This window comes from Hibiscus syriacus, unplaced genomic scaffold (genome assembly GCF_006381635.1).
Source record: "Hibiscus syriacus cultivar Baekdansim isolate YM2019G1 unplaced genomic scaffold, ASM638163v2 tig00111408_pilon, whole genome shotgun sequence".
NCBI lineage: Eukaryota > Viridiplantae > Streptophyta > Magnoliopsida > Malvales > Malvaceae > Hibiscus > Hibiscus syriacus.
In genome coordinates, this window is record NW_024063085.1 from 10,907 (window position 1) to 26,492 (window position 15,586).

Below are 15,586 nucleotides of genomic sequence, written 5' to 3' on the forward strand. Positions count from 1 at the left end.
ATAAACTCCCCCTAACTAATAGCAAAGAATGCAATAAAAAATTATTATTATAAGCATTTTTCATTTATTCTTAAAAGTGCTAAAAATATTTTAAACACAAAGTGAATATACGTCAGTTAAACTTAATTCTCTCCTAAGTGTCCAAAATCTTTCTTTGTCTAAAGGTTTTGTAAAGATATCCGCTAATTGGTGTAAAGTATCAACAAATTCTAGAACTATATATTCCTTAGCGACATGGTCTCTAATTAAGTGATGTCTAATTTCAATGTGCTTAGTTCTAAAGTGTTGAATGAGATTTTTAGTGAGAAAAATAGCACTAGTATTGTCACACTTGATAGTAATGGTACCTACTTCAATTCCATAATTAAAAAGTTGTTGTTTCATCCATAAAACTTGTGCACAATAACTACCGACTGAAATGTATTCCGTTTCAGTGGTAGATAATGCAACACAATTTGGTTTCTTTGAAAACCAATAAATCATCATATTTCCAAGGAATTGGCAAGTACCGGAGGTGCTTTTCCTATCTATTTTGCATCCTCCATAATCCGCATAAGAAAAGGCATGCAAGCTAAAGCTAGAGTTTCTAGGATACCAAAGTCCTAAACTAGGAGTGTCTTTAAGGTATCTAAAGATTTTCTTAACATCTAGTAAATATGATTCCTTAGGACATGATTGAAATCCAGCACATAAGCAAACACTAAACATAATGTCCGGTCTACTTGCATTTAGATAAAGCAAAGAGCCAATCATTGACCTATATAATTTAATATCCACACATTTACCTCCTTCATCTATGTCAAGCTTTGTTGATGAGCTCATTGGAGTGTTATGTGGTTTCCCATTTTCCAGTCCAAACTTCTTGAGCATATCTTTGACGTACTTAGCTTGATTGATGAAGATGCAATCTTTTATTTGCTTGATTTGGAGTCCCAAGAAAAATGAGAGCTCCCCCATCATGTTCATCTCAAATTCACTTTACATTAGCTTAGAAAATTCTTGGCAAAGAACATCATTAGTAGAACCAAATATTATATCATCAACATAAATTTGAACTACTAATAAATCTTTACCTTTATGCTTTAAAAACAATGTAGTGTCAACCTTCCCTTTTGAAAAACCTTTTTCGATTAAAAATTTTGACAATCTTTCATACCAAGCTCTAGGAGCTTGTTTTAACCCATAAAGAGCTTTTATCAATTTAAGAACATGATTTGGAAATTTTGAATCTTCAAAACCAGGAGGTTGTTCCACATACACTTCTTCTTTTATAAAACCATTTAAAATATACTTTTAACATCCATTTGATATAATTTAAATTCATGAAAACATGCAAATGCTAATAACATTCTAATTGCTTCCATCCTAGCTACGAGAGCGTTTGTTTCATCATAGTCTATGCCTTCTTCTTGAGTATACCCTTGATCAACAAGTCTAGCCTTGTTTCTCACTATATTACCACTTTCATCAAGCTTATTCCTAAATACACATCTAGTACCTACAGTAGATTTATTACTAGGTCTTTCAACTAATGTCCATACTTTACTTCTCTCAAATTGATTTAACTCTTCTTGCATAGCCATAATCCAATATTCATATTTTAATACTTCTTTGATGTTCTTAGGCTCTATGCATGAAATAAATGCAACATAATTACAAATATTTCTAAGAGAAGATCGAGTAGTTACCCCTTTGGATGGATCACCTATAATTTCACCATCTTTGACATAGTTGTACTCTCTTGGATAAGATACTTCCCTTTCTTCAATGGTTGGATTCTCGAGAGGATCATGAGTTTCCTCATCTTTTGTTTCTTCTTTGATGATGATTCTTCAACGTCATGTCTAACGTCATTTGCTTGTACAATACCTACATCATCATTAACACAAGAATCCTTCCTCGGAAGGGGATTATCATCGAAAACAACATGTATAGACTCTTCTACAACTAAAGTTCTTTTATTAAATACTCGATAAGCTTTAGAATTTAAGGAATAACCCAGAAAAATTCCTTCTTCACTTTTAGCGTCAAATTTGCCAAGGTTTTCTTTACCGTTGTTTAAAACAAAACATTTACATCCAAAAGGATGAAAATAGCTAATGTTAGGCTTTTTATTTTTGAAAATTTCATATGGAGTTTTCTTTAAAATTGGCCTAATCATTACTCGATTTACAACATAACAAGCGGTATTTGTGGCTTCCGCCCAAAAATATTTTGGCAAATTATTTTCACAAAGCATGGTTCTAGCAATTTCTTCTAAGGTTCGATTTTTCCTCTCAACAACTCCATTTTGTTGAGGGGTTCTAGGTGCTGAAAAATTATGACTAATACCATTAGAATCACAAAACTCAGTAAATCTGAGATTTTCAAATTCAGTGCCATGACCACTCCTAACACTAGTTATAGAGTAACATTTTTCGTTTTGGATTATTTTTGAAAATGTGATGAAATGTTCTAATGCTTCATCTTTAGTACTTAAAAATAGAACCCAAGTATATCTAGAATAGTCATCTACCAATACAAATGCATATTGTTTTCCACCCAAGCTAGTAGTCCTAGTTGGCCCAAAAAGATCTATATGGATCAATTGTAATACTCTACTAGTTGATACGTCATTAATGGATTTAAAAGAAACTCGCTTTTGTTTTCCTTTAGCACAAACATCACATATTTTATCAATATCAAATTTAAGCTTAGGCAACCCTCGAAATAAATCTCCTTGAATTAGCCGTTGCAAAACACTCATACTAGCATGTCCTAGTCTCCTATGCCATAACCAACTATCATGCTCATCCTTAACAACTAGGCATAAATTAGTCATTTCTATGGAATCTAAATGCACCATGTAAATGTTTCTTATTCTATGACCAACAAGCATAATCAAAATAGATGCAATGTCAATCAATTTTGCAAACACTTAATTTAAAAATAAGACAGTGTATCTTTTGTCAAATTCATCTAATCGGATTATGCTTTAATCCATTCACATACAAAACATTATGCAATGTTGATTATATAGATTAAAAGCACATGCATAAAGTTTTTGAAAATGTTATGCATTAAAACTTTATAATATTTTAAAAAAAAAAGCTATGCATAAACATTAAGAAAAATTTAAGGTCAAAATTTTGCAAAACCAAAGTTCTTGAAAAATCGATATCAATTGTCAAATATATAAATTACATTTTAAAAACAATTTTGACCAAAAATTAATATGATGAACTAGAGTTTATAAAACATTACCAAAAATTACTATGTTCATATACATGAGATAAATCATAATCATTTAGAATTATTCAACATTTAAAACCTCATGCATGTATAAACTAAATGAGCAACCAAATAAAATAAAAACATTAAGTTTAGATGTTACCCATTCATTTTTCATGTGTGGCTAGAGCATCTTGAATATCATCATCTTCATCACCATTGCTCCCACACACCTACAAGAGACACTTAAGTAGATTTTGGTATCCAATTGCTTTGGATCTGTGAATGTTAGTTTCAATGCCCCTTGTTCCTTTTGGAACCCATACTTGCCTAATTTTAAATCGTTTTCCTTTTTTTAAAGGACAGGTATGTTCCTTATGACCATGATAATGACAATGTGAACATATTGTCATTATTGAACTAGATGAATTATTTAAAATGATACCTTTTTCTTTTGTAAAACATTTAAGCTTAACTTTCAAATCGAAATTTTCTTTTCAATACTTTCAAATTTTATTTTTGAAAGCTCTAAATCCTTCTTCAAGATTTCATTTTGATTTTCAAAATCCATTTTCGTTTCTAGAAGAAGTTTGTTTAATTTGAAAATTTCTTTTTCAAAGTTTTCAGATTTTATTTTTGAAAGCTCTAACTCCTTTCTCAAAATTTCTTTTTGATTTTCTAAATCTAGTTTGGCTTTCAAAAGAAGATCATTTTTAACTATAAATTTAGAAATCAATTTATTGTATTTAGAGTTCATGGTCTCAAACTCCGAAAATAATTCATCATAAGCATCTTGTAACTCATTAAAAGATTTTGAATTTAATCTATTTGAGTTAGAAGATACCTTTGGCTCTGTGAGAGCTAATAGAGACATCACCTTTATTGGATCTTGTTCTTCCTTGTCTCTATAGATCTCCTCAAGCTTATCCCACATCTCCTTGGCACTTTAACAAGAAGAAACTCCTTTATATACATTATGATCAATTGCACAACATAACATGTAAATAACCTTTGTGTTTTGTTGAGCTTTCTTCCGTTCTTGATCACTCTACTTCTTTGCCTTCTTCGTAGGAGAGGAATATCCTTTCTCGATTATCATCAAAGCTTCCATATCAAATGCTTGGATAAATATCATCATAAACCTCTTCCAACGATGATAATTTGTTCCGTTGAAGTGTGGAGGCACATTAATTGGTCTGGATTCTTCCATGGAGAATGAACCGAAAGTGGATGCCATTTTTATCGATTTAACTCTACCCGAATCGACTCAAGAGGTGGTTAAACCTTCAAATGAGTGAGGCTCTGATACCAATTGTTGAGTTAATCGATCGATGGAATTGGCCAAGAGGGGGTGAATTGGCAATAAAAGTTTTGGTGTAAGTTTTTGCAGAAAATTTAAAAGATTTGCACAGCGATTTAGAGTGGTTTGACTTTCTCAACCAAAGTCTACGTCCACTACCTTAGCTATCCACACTATGGATTTTCCAACAAATTCACTAATTTGTTCTTTCTTTTCAGGAAAAAGAGTAACCTTACAACTCCCTCAAGAATTCTACCCCAAATTCTTGAGCACACTCTTTTTCAAAGAGAAATACACAAATTTCGCAAACTTACAAGAAAACCTCACAAGGTAGATTGTTTGCACAATTCTAGAACAAAGAAAGAACACTCAAAGATAAATACAATAGAGCACAAATGGTGTTCTTGAAAGCAAAATGAATATTGAATGAAAATAGCTTGAAATGCTCAAACTTGAGGTTTGATGCTTTCTCTTTGATTCTCTAGCTTCTCTTCTTCATTGTTTTTTCTAATTGTTGATCAATGGCTTCTAAGCTTGTTTAAATACTCCTTCAATTGATTCTGAACGTTGGGGATGATTAGTGGAGTCAATAGAGTCGTTTAAGTGTGAAAACAATTAATAAAATCAGTTGGGAGCGTCAGTGCATCGATGCATACACAAGGTGCATCAAGTGTAAAATTCAAATATTTTGACCGTTGGAACACTTAGTGCATCGGTGCACTAAGTGTGGATCGATGCATAAAATGCATTTGGTGTTTTGAATAAGCCTAAGTGCATTAATGCATGGTGTGTGCATCGATGAATAAAATGCATTCGATGTTTTCATTAAACCTGAGTGCATCGATGCATAAACTGCATTCGATGTTCAATTTATTCATTGGTGCATCGATGCATGGATTGGTGCATCGGTGCATCCATTTGAAAAATTGATTTTAGGCTTGATTTCGGTTCAAAATACTTTGTGAAAATTGTTTCAAAAATATATTAAGTATAAAACACAATTTTACACATTTAGTAAGGTTTGAAATTGATCTTGAAAGACTTGGAGTAATAATTTGATATTCGATTAATTGAATCAAATATACTTATAAAAATCTTTGTAAAATCTTAAAATTCATTCATACTTAGTTTGTTATATCGAAACATAAAAATATTTTCAACACAGGTAGTAACAGATAATATTCAGTCCAGATGGAAATATTTCAGATATCTAGGTTCAGGAGATTAAAATAGGTTATCTAGTGTGTTCCCGTAAAACCAGTAAAAAAGTTACAGATCTTTTAAAACATAAATATTTTTAAAACATGAACATTACTCCCATCCATTCACATCATAAATGTGTAGGTTCCCCAAAACCATATACCCAACCGCACATGTCATTTAGTCCCTGAGCACAAAGTCGATGAGTCTGCAAATAATCTTCCTCCAAAAATAAACCACCCAGATAAAACATTTCTTCGTCGGTAAACGGAGATATCAGAAATCAAAACAGAATTCAGATTATATATCAGAACATAATTCAGGTAATGTATCATAATAGAATTCAAGTCGGAAATCAGATAAAATATTTATATGATTAGGGAACACACCATAGAAATCAATTATTGATATTATTCAGAGGTACTGGATAATCTTATCAAGCAGAAAAACATAGATTTTCAGTATGTCGATAGAATGTTGGAATTTAGAATTACTATTGGAAGATATCAATAACTGATGGAATCATCAGTTATTCAAAATGAAACTTGAGCTTATAGGGAAGAAATGAAGGTCCATGACATTTACAGTCTATGTTGATTGATTTCATTATCAAACAACTATAGATGAATATCTCCCAGAATTAATGTTTGTCGATTGGTAAATACATTATCCTTCCAGGGTATTTACTTTTTAATACAAAAAATTCTTATCCATAGATTATATTCGGAATCATTGTTGAATATATCTTAAGGAAACTAACATATATTTCAATGCTCTTTATTTCATTTCTACACTTCCACAATATCATGAAATGCTGACGTGCTTGATAGGTAGTATATGTCCTATAAGAACATTACATCATGTATGTTCATTAACATTTCCATACCCATTCAAATCACTTATTTAATCCTCATTCCTTGAGGTTGCTTAATTTCTTTAGCAGTCAAGTGTATCCCAGTTACTTCAGAGTTTTTCAGAGTAATTTGGACGTTTCTGGATTTCAGATAAGTATTATACTTTCGTTCAGTTCAATTTTGTCTTCTTGGTTGATTTGTCTAACGAATATCCACTTCTGAGTGCCGAATGCGATGCAAAGTTGAGCTGAGCTGATTACTTCCAAAATTATCATCAATCCAAACTTAATAAGACGAACCAACATTCAAGTGATACTTATATCATTCAGATAATGATATAGCACTAGCATTGGTTGACCACTTAAGCTGCGTTCCATAACTTTTAAGAGCAGTACAACATCCGTGTTTATTTGGATTTTTAAATTAATCCAAGACATTTACTTATTCTAGGTCATAAGGGTATTTTGGTCATTTTGGTGCTCAGTTATATTCCATTCATTTCAGAGCTCGAGGATATCCAATCATTCATGAGCTTGGTGATATTCTTGGTCATTTGTATTTTAAGGGTATTCTGGTCATTTTACAGATCTAGTGTATTACAATCATTTCCTTGCGTCCGATCTTATTATCGAATTTAAAATTATCACTTATTTAAGTCATTTCAAATAATTCTGTCAAAAAAACACCCCCGATAAATTATTCTTCAGGTTTGTACTCATAACTCGGATATTTTTGGGTCAAATGCCTTCTCAGATTTTACAAACGAAATATCATGACTTTTTCTGTACAAATATAGGTTCTTAACAATTAAATCCATACTTAATTGAGTTAAGTATGAATCCTCAAAGTACTTTCTCATTCAGGGTCAACTCAGACTATTTTACCTCTCAAGGGCATTTTAGTAATTTCTTAACTAGATAATTTCGGTATTAACTCTTAACCAAATAATATAATTTAGAGATCCTATGATTAATTATTTTCCCGAACATTCTCTGATCTTGAAATGAGTCCCTTAACAGACTCCTAGATTCTTGCTCAAATCCTCTTGGGTTAAAAACCGATTATCTATATTTTCTAAGCAAAACTAGCATTTCTTATTCACATCAGTAGTTTCATCAGATCAATATATCTTTAAAACATCTTATCCAACTTCCATAGCCAAATCTTGTCTTTTTATAACATAAGGGTATTTTTGTAATTTTACCCTACAAGAGTATTCTCATATTTTCTCATCCAAGTACATTTAACATTTAACCTTTGATGAAATAAATTATAAGTTACAGATCCAGGTTGATTTCTTTATCACTGAGCACAGAACTTGTAATTTAATTCTAAAAATCTCTCAATTTCTTATAAAATTCATCTGAACTATAATCAATTAATGAACCTTTTTACCGTATTCAGATTGAGTGTAGAAATTAATTAACTACACAAATGAGACCAACATTATCTTAATCATGCATTTATCAATATTCACATGTTCCATAAAGCATAAAGAGGTAGTAAAATATTACATCGATTTCTATGCCATACTGATCGACCATATAAATTCAATTCGAACGCCTTTGATCTTTAATTCAACTTCCAATATTTCATTGGATCCATATAAACAAAAATTACATAAAAAATGGAGATTAATTCCGAAAAGAAGATCGAATCGGGTGATAAATCAATAAAAAACAACTTATCGGGTTCGAGTTTGGCAAAACCCCAAAAATAGATTTAAGACGTCAAAAAATTAAAATATGACTTTTCGAAAGAAATTTTTGACTTTTCGATCGAAGTCAAAGTTAATGGGTTTGACTGGCAATTTCGAAGTCTTCGGGTCCGAGAATTTTGAAAAACGGATTGCGGAATCAGACTCAGAACGTCAAAAACCGTCAGGATAGGTATACCTGGTCAAAGGTCGTTCAATGCCGGGTCAAAGGTCAACAGTCGACCGTTTTACACAAATATCACCCTAACAGAAATTAATTACAAAATTAGCCACATTCTATAAATATTTACAAAACTAACACCAAAATTTTACACAAATATCACCCTAACAGAAATTAATTAAAAAATTAACACCCCTACGCGTAGTGGCGGCGCGTGAACAGTTATACGATGTCGAAAAATTCCCGGAAAAATTCCTAATAATTATTTTAAGGCATTTTGAGACATTTACCGAGCTCGGTTCGCAATTTTGAACGGCGGAGAGCTCGATTTGAGACATCGAAAACTTTGACTTTCTCACCCCTACACGCGTCGGTGCAGGCGACGACGGAGAAACAGAGGACACAGGCAGACTCGAAACGATGTAAGAAATACGATGGTGCGGGAGGTGTCGAAAACGAATGGTCGGATCGTTGTGAATCGACGAAAAACCAACTGAAATCGAGTTAATACCGATTATACTTCCGACTGAAATTAACGACGAACGATGACGATTCACGATGAAAGGTTTGAGGGATTTTGTTCATCGCTCGACAACAAACACGATAGTAGTTTTGGTTCGTCGATCAGAGGTCGGACGGTGAGAATATCAGAGTTCAAAGAGGGGTTGACGGAAGAGGGAAACTGGGAAGAATACGTAGAAACAATCGGGGAAGGGGTTTATAATCCATCCCATAAAAAATGGGTAAACTATGAGATTAGTCACTAAATTTTTTATAGTTCTTAAAATGGTCTCCAAACTTTAAAGTTTTACAATTTAATCCTCAATTTCTTTCAAAATACCAATTGAATTCAGCACTTTATAATTTCTAAAATTTAACCCCTAAATTGAGATGTTATATCTAGTTTTGGCATGTGAGTCTCTCAGCGAGGATTTTCTGCATATACAATGCTTCAAACTCGTGATCTACTTAAGCGATATCAAACTACTTATCACTTAAATAAATCTCGTTGATAAATAGATCGGATAACAGTGATTAATTTAAAATAAAAAAATAAATATAAAAGCTAAATTACATATTTGGTCACCCACATATTAATTAATTTCTATTTTAGTAATTTAACAATTATTTTTTTGGAAATCATACTAACATTATATTTTATCTTTTTTTTGCTTACCCGTCGTAAAAAGTTAATTGTGATACTGACATCATATATTTTAAATTATTTTTCAATATTGATGTAATATTATTTTATATTATCACTTCAGTATCATTTTAATTTTTTTAATAACTGAGGATCAAACAAAATTAAACGTAAAGTTATGAATGATTTTAAAAAGGAATAGTTAAGTGATTACAATGGAAAGAAAAAAACCTAAAAAAAAGTAATTGAGCCAAAGATAAAACTGTCTGTTTGAGAGCGTTTTTAAGGTTTTCAACAATTCTACGATTGAAGAACCCAGAAGATATGCAGATGGAAAGAAAAGTTAGCGAAAAAGCAGTGGAGAGCATTACCCAAAGGCTTTCAGCTCTCGATAATCTCTACTTCCCACGCGCCCTTCAATCTTCCGCCACCGATCCCTCCAATCGCAAATCCATCCTCCACGACCTCCTTTCACGCGACGTCCCCGTCTTCTTAGGTACTATTGTTTTTCTCTTGCATTAAATTGTTTGTTTGTTTTACTAAATTGATGTTGGTGATGCAGAAAGATATGGGTCTCAGCTGACTATTGACGAACTCCACGAATTCGATGCACTTAACGATGACTATGAAGTTAATTGGCACTTAAAACATCTTAGGAGCAAGATGAGCCCAACTTCAGAGGAACTGAAATCAAGGTCGGTGACTGTCAAGAATCGAAGGCGGGCTTACTTGAACAAATTGGTGTTTGATGGGCAGTATTTCTCGGAGGATGCGATGAGGGAAAGGGAACCTTATTTGCATCATGAATATTTAGGGAGGTTTCAGGATTTACGTGAGAGAAGCATGGCCAGGCCTGGGGAACGCTGGTCTGAGACTCTGATGAGGAGGTGCGAAGAAGCTAGGTTGGTTGCTAAGATTAGAGAGGAGCAGCAGAGGCTTGGTGTGGCTCAAAAAGATTGGGTTGGCAATGAGAACATTCTTCGACAACAACAGGAGGAGGAAGAGGAGGAGGAAGAAGAAGAAGAAGAAGAGGAGGAGGAGGAGGAGGAGGAAGATGAAATGAAAAAGGAAAATGGAAACGACCATGGCAAGGAAGTATGTAATGGACTTTTTCCTTCATTTTTGAATAACTTTCTTAGTTAGGTTTCCTGGGTAGACCAGTGTCTCATGATATTGTTAATGAAGAAGGGTTTAAGTCATTACCGTTGTTGTTATCTGTCTAGTAATGTTGTTTTCAATAATGATGTGTTAGTGTTTCCAAATGTTGTCCAATTGTTAGGATTTAGGATTTCTGGTTTATTATTGCCTTTTTGGTGAGTTGTTCATACATTTGTATCTTCCATTATGTTTCAGATGCTTTTGGACCATCCTGGGGATGACAAGGTTGCAGCTTCTGAAACTGCAGACCAACGTGAAGAATTACCTTCGGCGGAAGAAATGCAAGATAGGATGGATCAATTCACCTACATCATGCAGCAGAAGTTTCTATCCGGTGAAGATCATGAGCATTTAGATTACTCGAAAATAGATGATGATGAGACCCTGGATGATCACTGGCTTAGGGAAGCAAACCATGATGCAGAGGAGAAGTATTTTGCTGAAGACTAAGAACGTAGAATTACATTCATTCATCGCCCTACTTTTTCATATAATCTCTTGGTTGTGGCAGTGGTTAGTGATTACCTTTTTTTAATCATGTACCTTTTCATGTAATATGGAATGGCATGTTCGTGTTAGTTGTCATTCTTCAGATAGACCAGTATTAGAACTAAGGGTGATAGTAATCAATCTTTTCTGATATGCATCCGAACCATCCTTTTTTGTGATATAACGTGGTGAGCAGGTTGTTCTTGTGTTGCCTGAGAAATCTCTTGGTGGACTTGAAATCCTCTTGAATCTAGGAATACAAGGGGAAAAAAGCATCTAGTGAATTGGAATCCTGGACTGGTTGCATGTAATTGATGCAATATACTAATAAGTTCCCCAAGTTTCACGGGTTGATTTAAATGCAGTTGTAGTTCATACAAGCTCAAGTTTTACTGTTTTAGGTTGTATTTGACAGTATACAAGATGAGAAAATTTTTGTGCATGGGAAATAAAACATCTTTGGAACAAAAATTCATTTATTTTTGAATCGAGTTAGAATAAATAAGAGTATGTTTATGTTTATTTATTTATTTTTGAATGTGTTTATGTTTGATTTGTGTTTGTCTAAATTTTAATATCTTGTTCGTGCGTATTTATTTATTTTTGAATGTGTTCGTGTTCATTCGTTTAGCGATCGTGAACATGTTTGTTTAACGTTTGTGAACATGTTCATCAAGTAAGAAAATTACACCACTAGTTCTTAAGCTCCTTAGGCTTTACAGTTTGAACTTCAAAATTTACATTGTGTTCATTTTAGTCTCTCTCTTCACCGATATTTAAAAATTAAGAAAAATAAAGGAAAAGAAGATTCAGGTAAACAAGCTTATATAAGTGAGTCAATAAACAAGATTGTTTGTGAACATAAACAAACTAATCTTACTTATGTTCATGTTCGTTTGTTTATTAAATGAATATAAAAATTTTGTTTGTACTCATTTATTTAACTTAATAAATGAACGATATACAAATATTCACAATCAAATCAAATGCTTTTTTCACGTATTACCCTAAAGAGAGACAAAGCGAAGAAAATGAGGTCATCGAAAATGCCAACCTAGGAATAGACGATGATGTCGTCGAAAATGTCAACATAAAAATATTTAATGTTTAGTTTAAGTTTTATTTTAATATTTTATTGTTAAAAATTAATTAAACTATTGATATTATAAGTTTTTAATAATGATGTGACATAATCTTATAATAACTCATCAATATATGCGTTAGGTAATAACGGGGTATTAAATTAAAGTTTAAACTAAATATTAAATATAATTTAAAAAATAAAGTTTAAATACAAAATATAACTAGAGTAATAGTTTAGCTGTAGTTTACCCGAAAATCTACACACAAAACAACTCTGTTCCCATCCCTCCGCTCTCTCTGATTTTAAAACCAGAAGAAAAAACAAAAGAAGACCCCTAGACTTTGGGGGGATAAGGTCATTTCACGTTATGCATCGGCGATAACGAAAGCGACTAATATCATCGTCAAAGAAGAAGAGATAATAGAGAAGATGTACCGAGGGCAGAGAGGGATTGGTGTGTCCAAGGGAGAGTTGGGGGCGGTGGATCGGAAGCGGATCAACGATGCGCTCGATAAGCAGCTGGAACGATCTTCGCCGTCCACTTCGAGAGTGATCAACGGAAAGGAGAAGTCCGTGCATTACCTCCTTACGGGGAAGCATCCATCTGATCATCATCTCGACTCTCGCCCTGTTTCTCTGCCCAAAGCAGACGCCGAAGGTATAAATGTAACAACATCTCCCTCCCTCTTTCCATATCTAAATTCGATATTTTTTGTAAAAAAAATCTAGACTTCTCTCTGTTCACATGATAACATACGAGAAATTGAGGGATTTTTTTTATCATGACTTCATCTGTATCTATGTTTAGACTTTAGTATTTTAAAATCTTACTTTTTTCGTTATTTGAATATTTTGATTTCTGCTGAAATTAAATTTGCCTTTGTTGTACTTGATATGAATATCAATATGTAATCGGAGCTGGATATAAATAAAATCTGAGTTTTTATTGTTATTAATATGAATATTGTAAAACAAAAAACTAATAATGCTTATGTATTTAAGTTTCAACTAGATGCGTCGCAGTTTTGGTGGGGTGAGATCGTATAGATATTAGTTAAACCTTTATTTTTATATGAATACGTTTTGCTCAGCATCTGTGTTTATAGCTCAAACGAATCATCATTTTGATTCCTTGAATCCTGAGTTTTTTTGTTTTCTGCGTTTTCCCCTTTATCAAGGGAAAAAGGGTTCGGGGACCATTTCCAAAATCAAATGATGTTGAATACATATGTTTTTTATGAACCTTAAATGTTCAGCTTTGTGAATTGTAGCATTGCACTTATATTTCATGGTTACTAATTCAGTTGATTCTTCTTTTTCTCTTCTATGAACCATGTTTTCAAAGCAAGGGTCAACTACATTTTTGTGTTTTGATGACTTTGCGTTCTATTTTACTTGTTAGGGACATACTGATGCGAATATTTTGGTGCACTGATTGCAGATGAATCTGAAACAGACAACGAGGAATCGGATGTTAGTGGTTCTGATGGGGATGGCACATCTTGGATCTCATGGTTTTGCAACCTACGTGGAAATGAATTCTTTTGCGAAGTTGATGATGACTACATACAAGATGACTTTAACCTTTGTGGACTAAGCAGCCAAGTTCCTTATTACGATTATGCACTTGATTTGATTTTGGATGTTGAATCTTCTCATGGTAAGCTTACTGTTTGTTTCTCCCATCAAGTTGTTAGGATGTGTGAATTTTTGTTCCTTGTTCTTGTTGAACTCTTTCATTCCATTCTGCTATTAGATTTTGGAGATTTGAGTGTGTTAATGCTATTGTCAGTCTTGTTCTTCACAGCAGATTGTTTTATGACATGGTTTTGATCTATCTGACTGCTTTAAATCTTGATGAAGGCACAAATTTGAACTTTTTTCTATATTTATGTTCTTGTTAATAATACTTAATAGTTCAATTTATGTGAAACATATTATTTATGTCCTCTGGCAACTTGGAAAATGTTCTATTTCTTAATATTTTTTTGCTATCTGTACTTTTGTTGGGGCTAAAATTGATAGGAGATATGTTTACAGAGGAGCAAAATGAATTAGTTGAATCTGCAGCTGAGATGCTTTACGGTCTGATTCATGCCAGATACATATTGACAAGCAAAGGAATGGCTGCTATGGTGAGATGTTTGTTGTCATATTTACTGTGATAATTTCATGTTTTGAAATGTATGTAAATTCAGCAACTAGATTGTGACTAATTTAAAAAAAAAAACTGACAGCTAGATAAGTACAAGAACTATGATTTTGGAAGATGCCCCAGAGTTTACTGCTGTGGACAACCTTGTCTTCCAGCTGGTCAGTCAGATATCCCTCGTTCAAGCACCGTTAAAATATACTGCCCTAGATGTGAAGATATCTACTACCCTCGTTCCAAGTATCAAGGCAGTATCCTTTTGGCCATTGAACTTATTTGCTTCTTCATGTTGCATGGATTTTGTAGGGAGATAATATGCACGTCATAAATCGACTTTCCTTTTCTCCACTTCTATGTGTTTATAATATTCCTATATTATTGTTGACATTGCCCGCATCAGGACCTCTTCTCTCCGCATCTTGCAAAGTTCCTAGGGTTAAATTGTTTCATGGCTTGAGAGAGAGGGAAGGGGGGTGTAGACTATTCTCTACAAAATAAAATGGAATGAACTAGTTCCCTCGAGTTGCAGAACCATTTTGTTAAATATTGTTGAAAGGAGTCAACTTGATGATGATAATCAGTAGGAATTAATTCAGTCTGTAGTAAATACGAGGTAGCTATCAGCCGATATGACATAAATCATATCATAAGATGTCTGTGTTCATATTTCCAATTTTGCCTTGGCATGTTTTGCTTCGAGTTTACCTTAATTCTATCGAAGACATAGACGGAGCCTATTTTGGGACCACATTTCCACCTCTGTTTCTGATGACATATGGGCACCTGAAGCAACAGAAGGCAACACAAAGCTACGTTCCAAGAGTATTTGGGTTCAAGATCCACAAGCCATAATACCGGACCGAGTTAAAGCCTCCCTTATGGGCAAATACTCATAGTTTGGAAGTAATGGTATTGAAAGATGAGGCATAGTTTGACAATCCTCCCCAAGTAATCATGTTTTAGAGCCAATTTTAAATTTTCTAAAAAGTATTACCATAAAGCATATATGGAACACCAGAAAGTGTGAATTTTCAATTATAGTAGCATTTCATGTGGTCTTAGATGGAATTCTTTATGGGTAGAGTGACAATCCCTCCACTGTAGTTTTTAATTGATTA

General features: G+C 33.2%; 1 protein-coding gene across 3 annotated transcripts; it reads left to right on the plus strand.

Annotated features, from left to right (window-relative positions):
• Window positions 1–9,888: 9,888 nt before the first annotated feature.
• LOC120162808 (casein kinase II subunit beta-1-like) lies at window positions 9,889–15,426 on the plus strand. 3 transcript variants are annotated; one of them, XM_039172882.1, is made up of 7 exons: window positions 9,889–10,081; window positions 10,148–10,623; window positions 12,734–12,974; window positions 13,758–13,976; window positions 14,342–14,451; window positions 14,554–14,719; window positions 15,190–15,426. In XM_039172882.1, exons 1-7 carry the CDS (start codon window positions 9,910–9,912, stop codon window positions 15,318–15,320), a joined length of 1,515 nt encoding a protein of 504 aa, XP_039028813.1. In that variant the 5' UTR covers window positions 9,889–9,909; the 3' UTR covers window positions 15,321–15,426. The 3 variants fall into 3 exon arrangements, with proteins under 3 accessions (XP_039028813.1, XP_039028814.1, XP_039028815.1); XM_039172883.1 differs by having other exon boundaries at window positions 14,357–14,451; window positions 15,190–15,424; XM_039172884.1 differs by lacking the exons at window positions 12,734–12,974; window positions 13,758–13,976; window positions 14,342–14,451; window positions 14,554–14,719; window positions 15,190–15,426 and adding an exon at window positions 10,939–11,570 and having other exon boundaries at window positions 9,891–10,081; window positions 10,148–10,680.
• The last annotated feature ends 160 nt before the right edge of the window (window positions 15,427–15,586 follow it).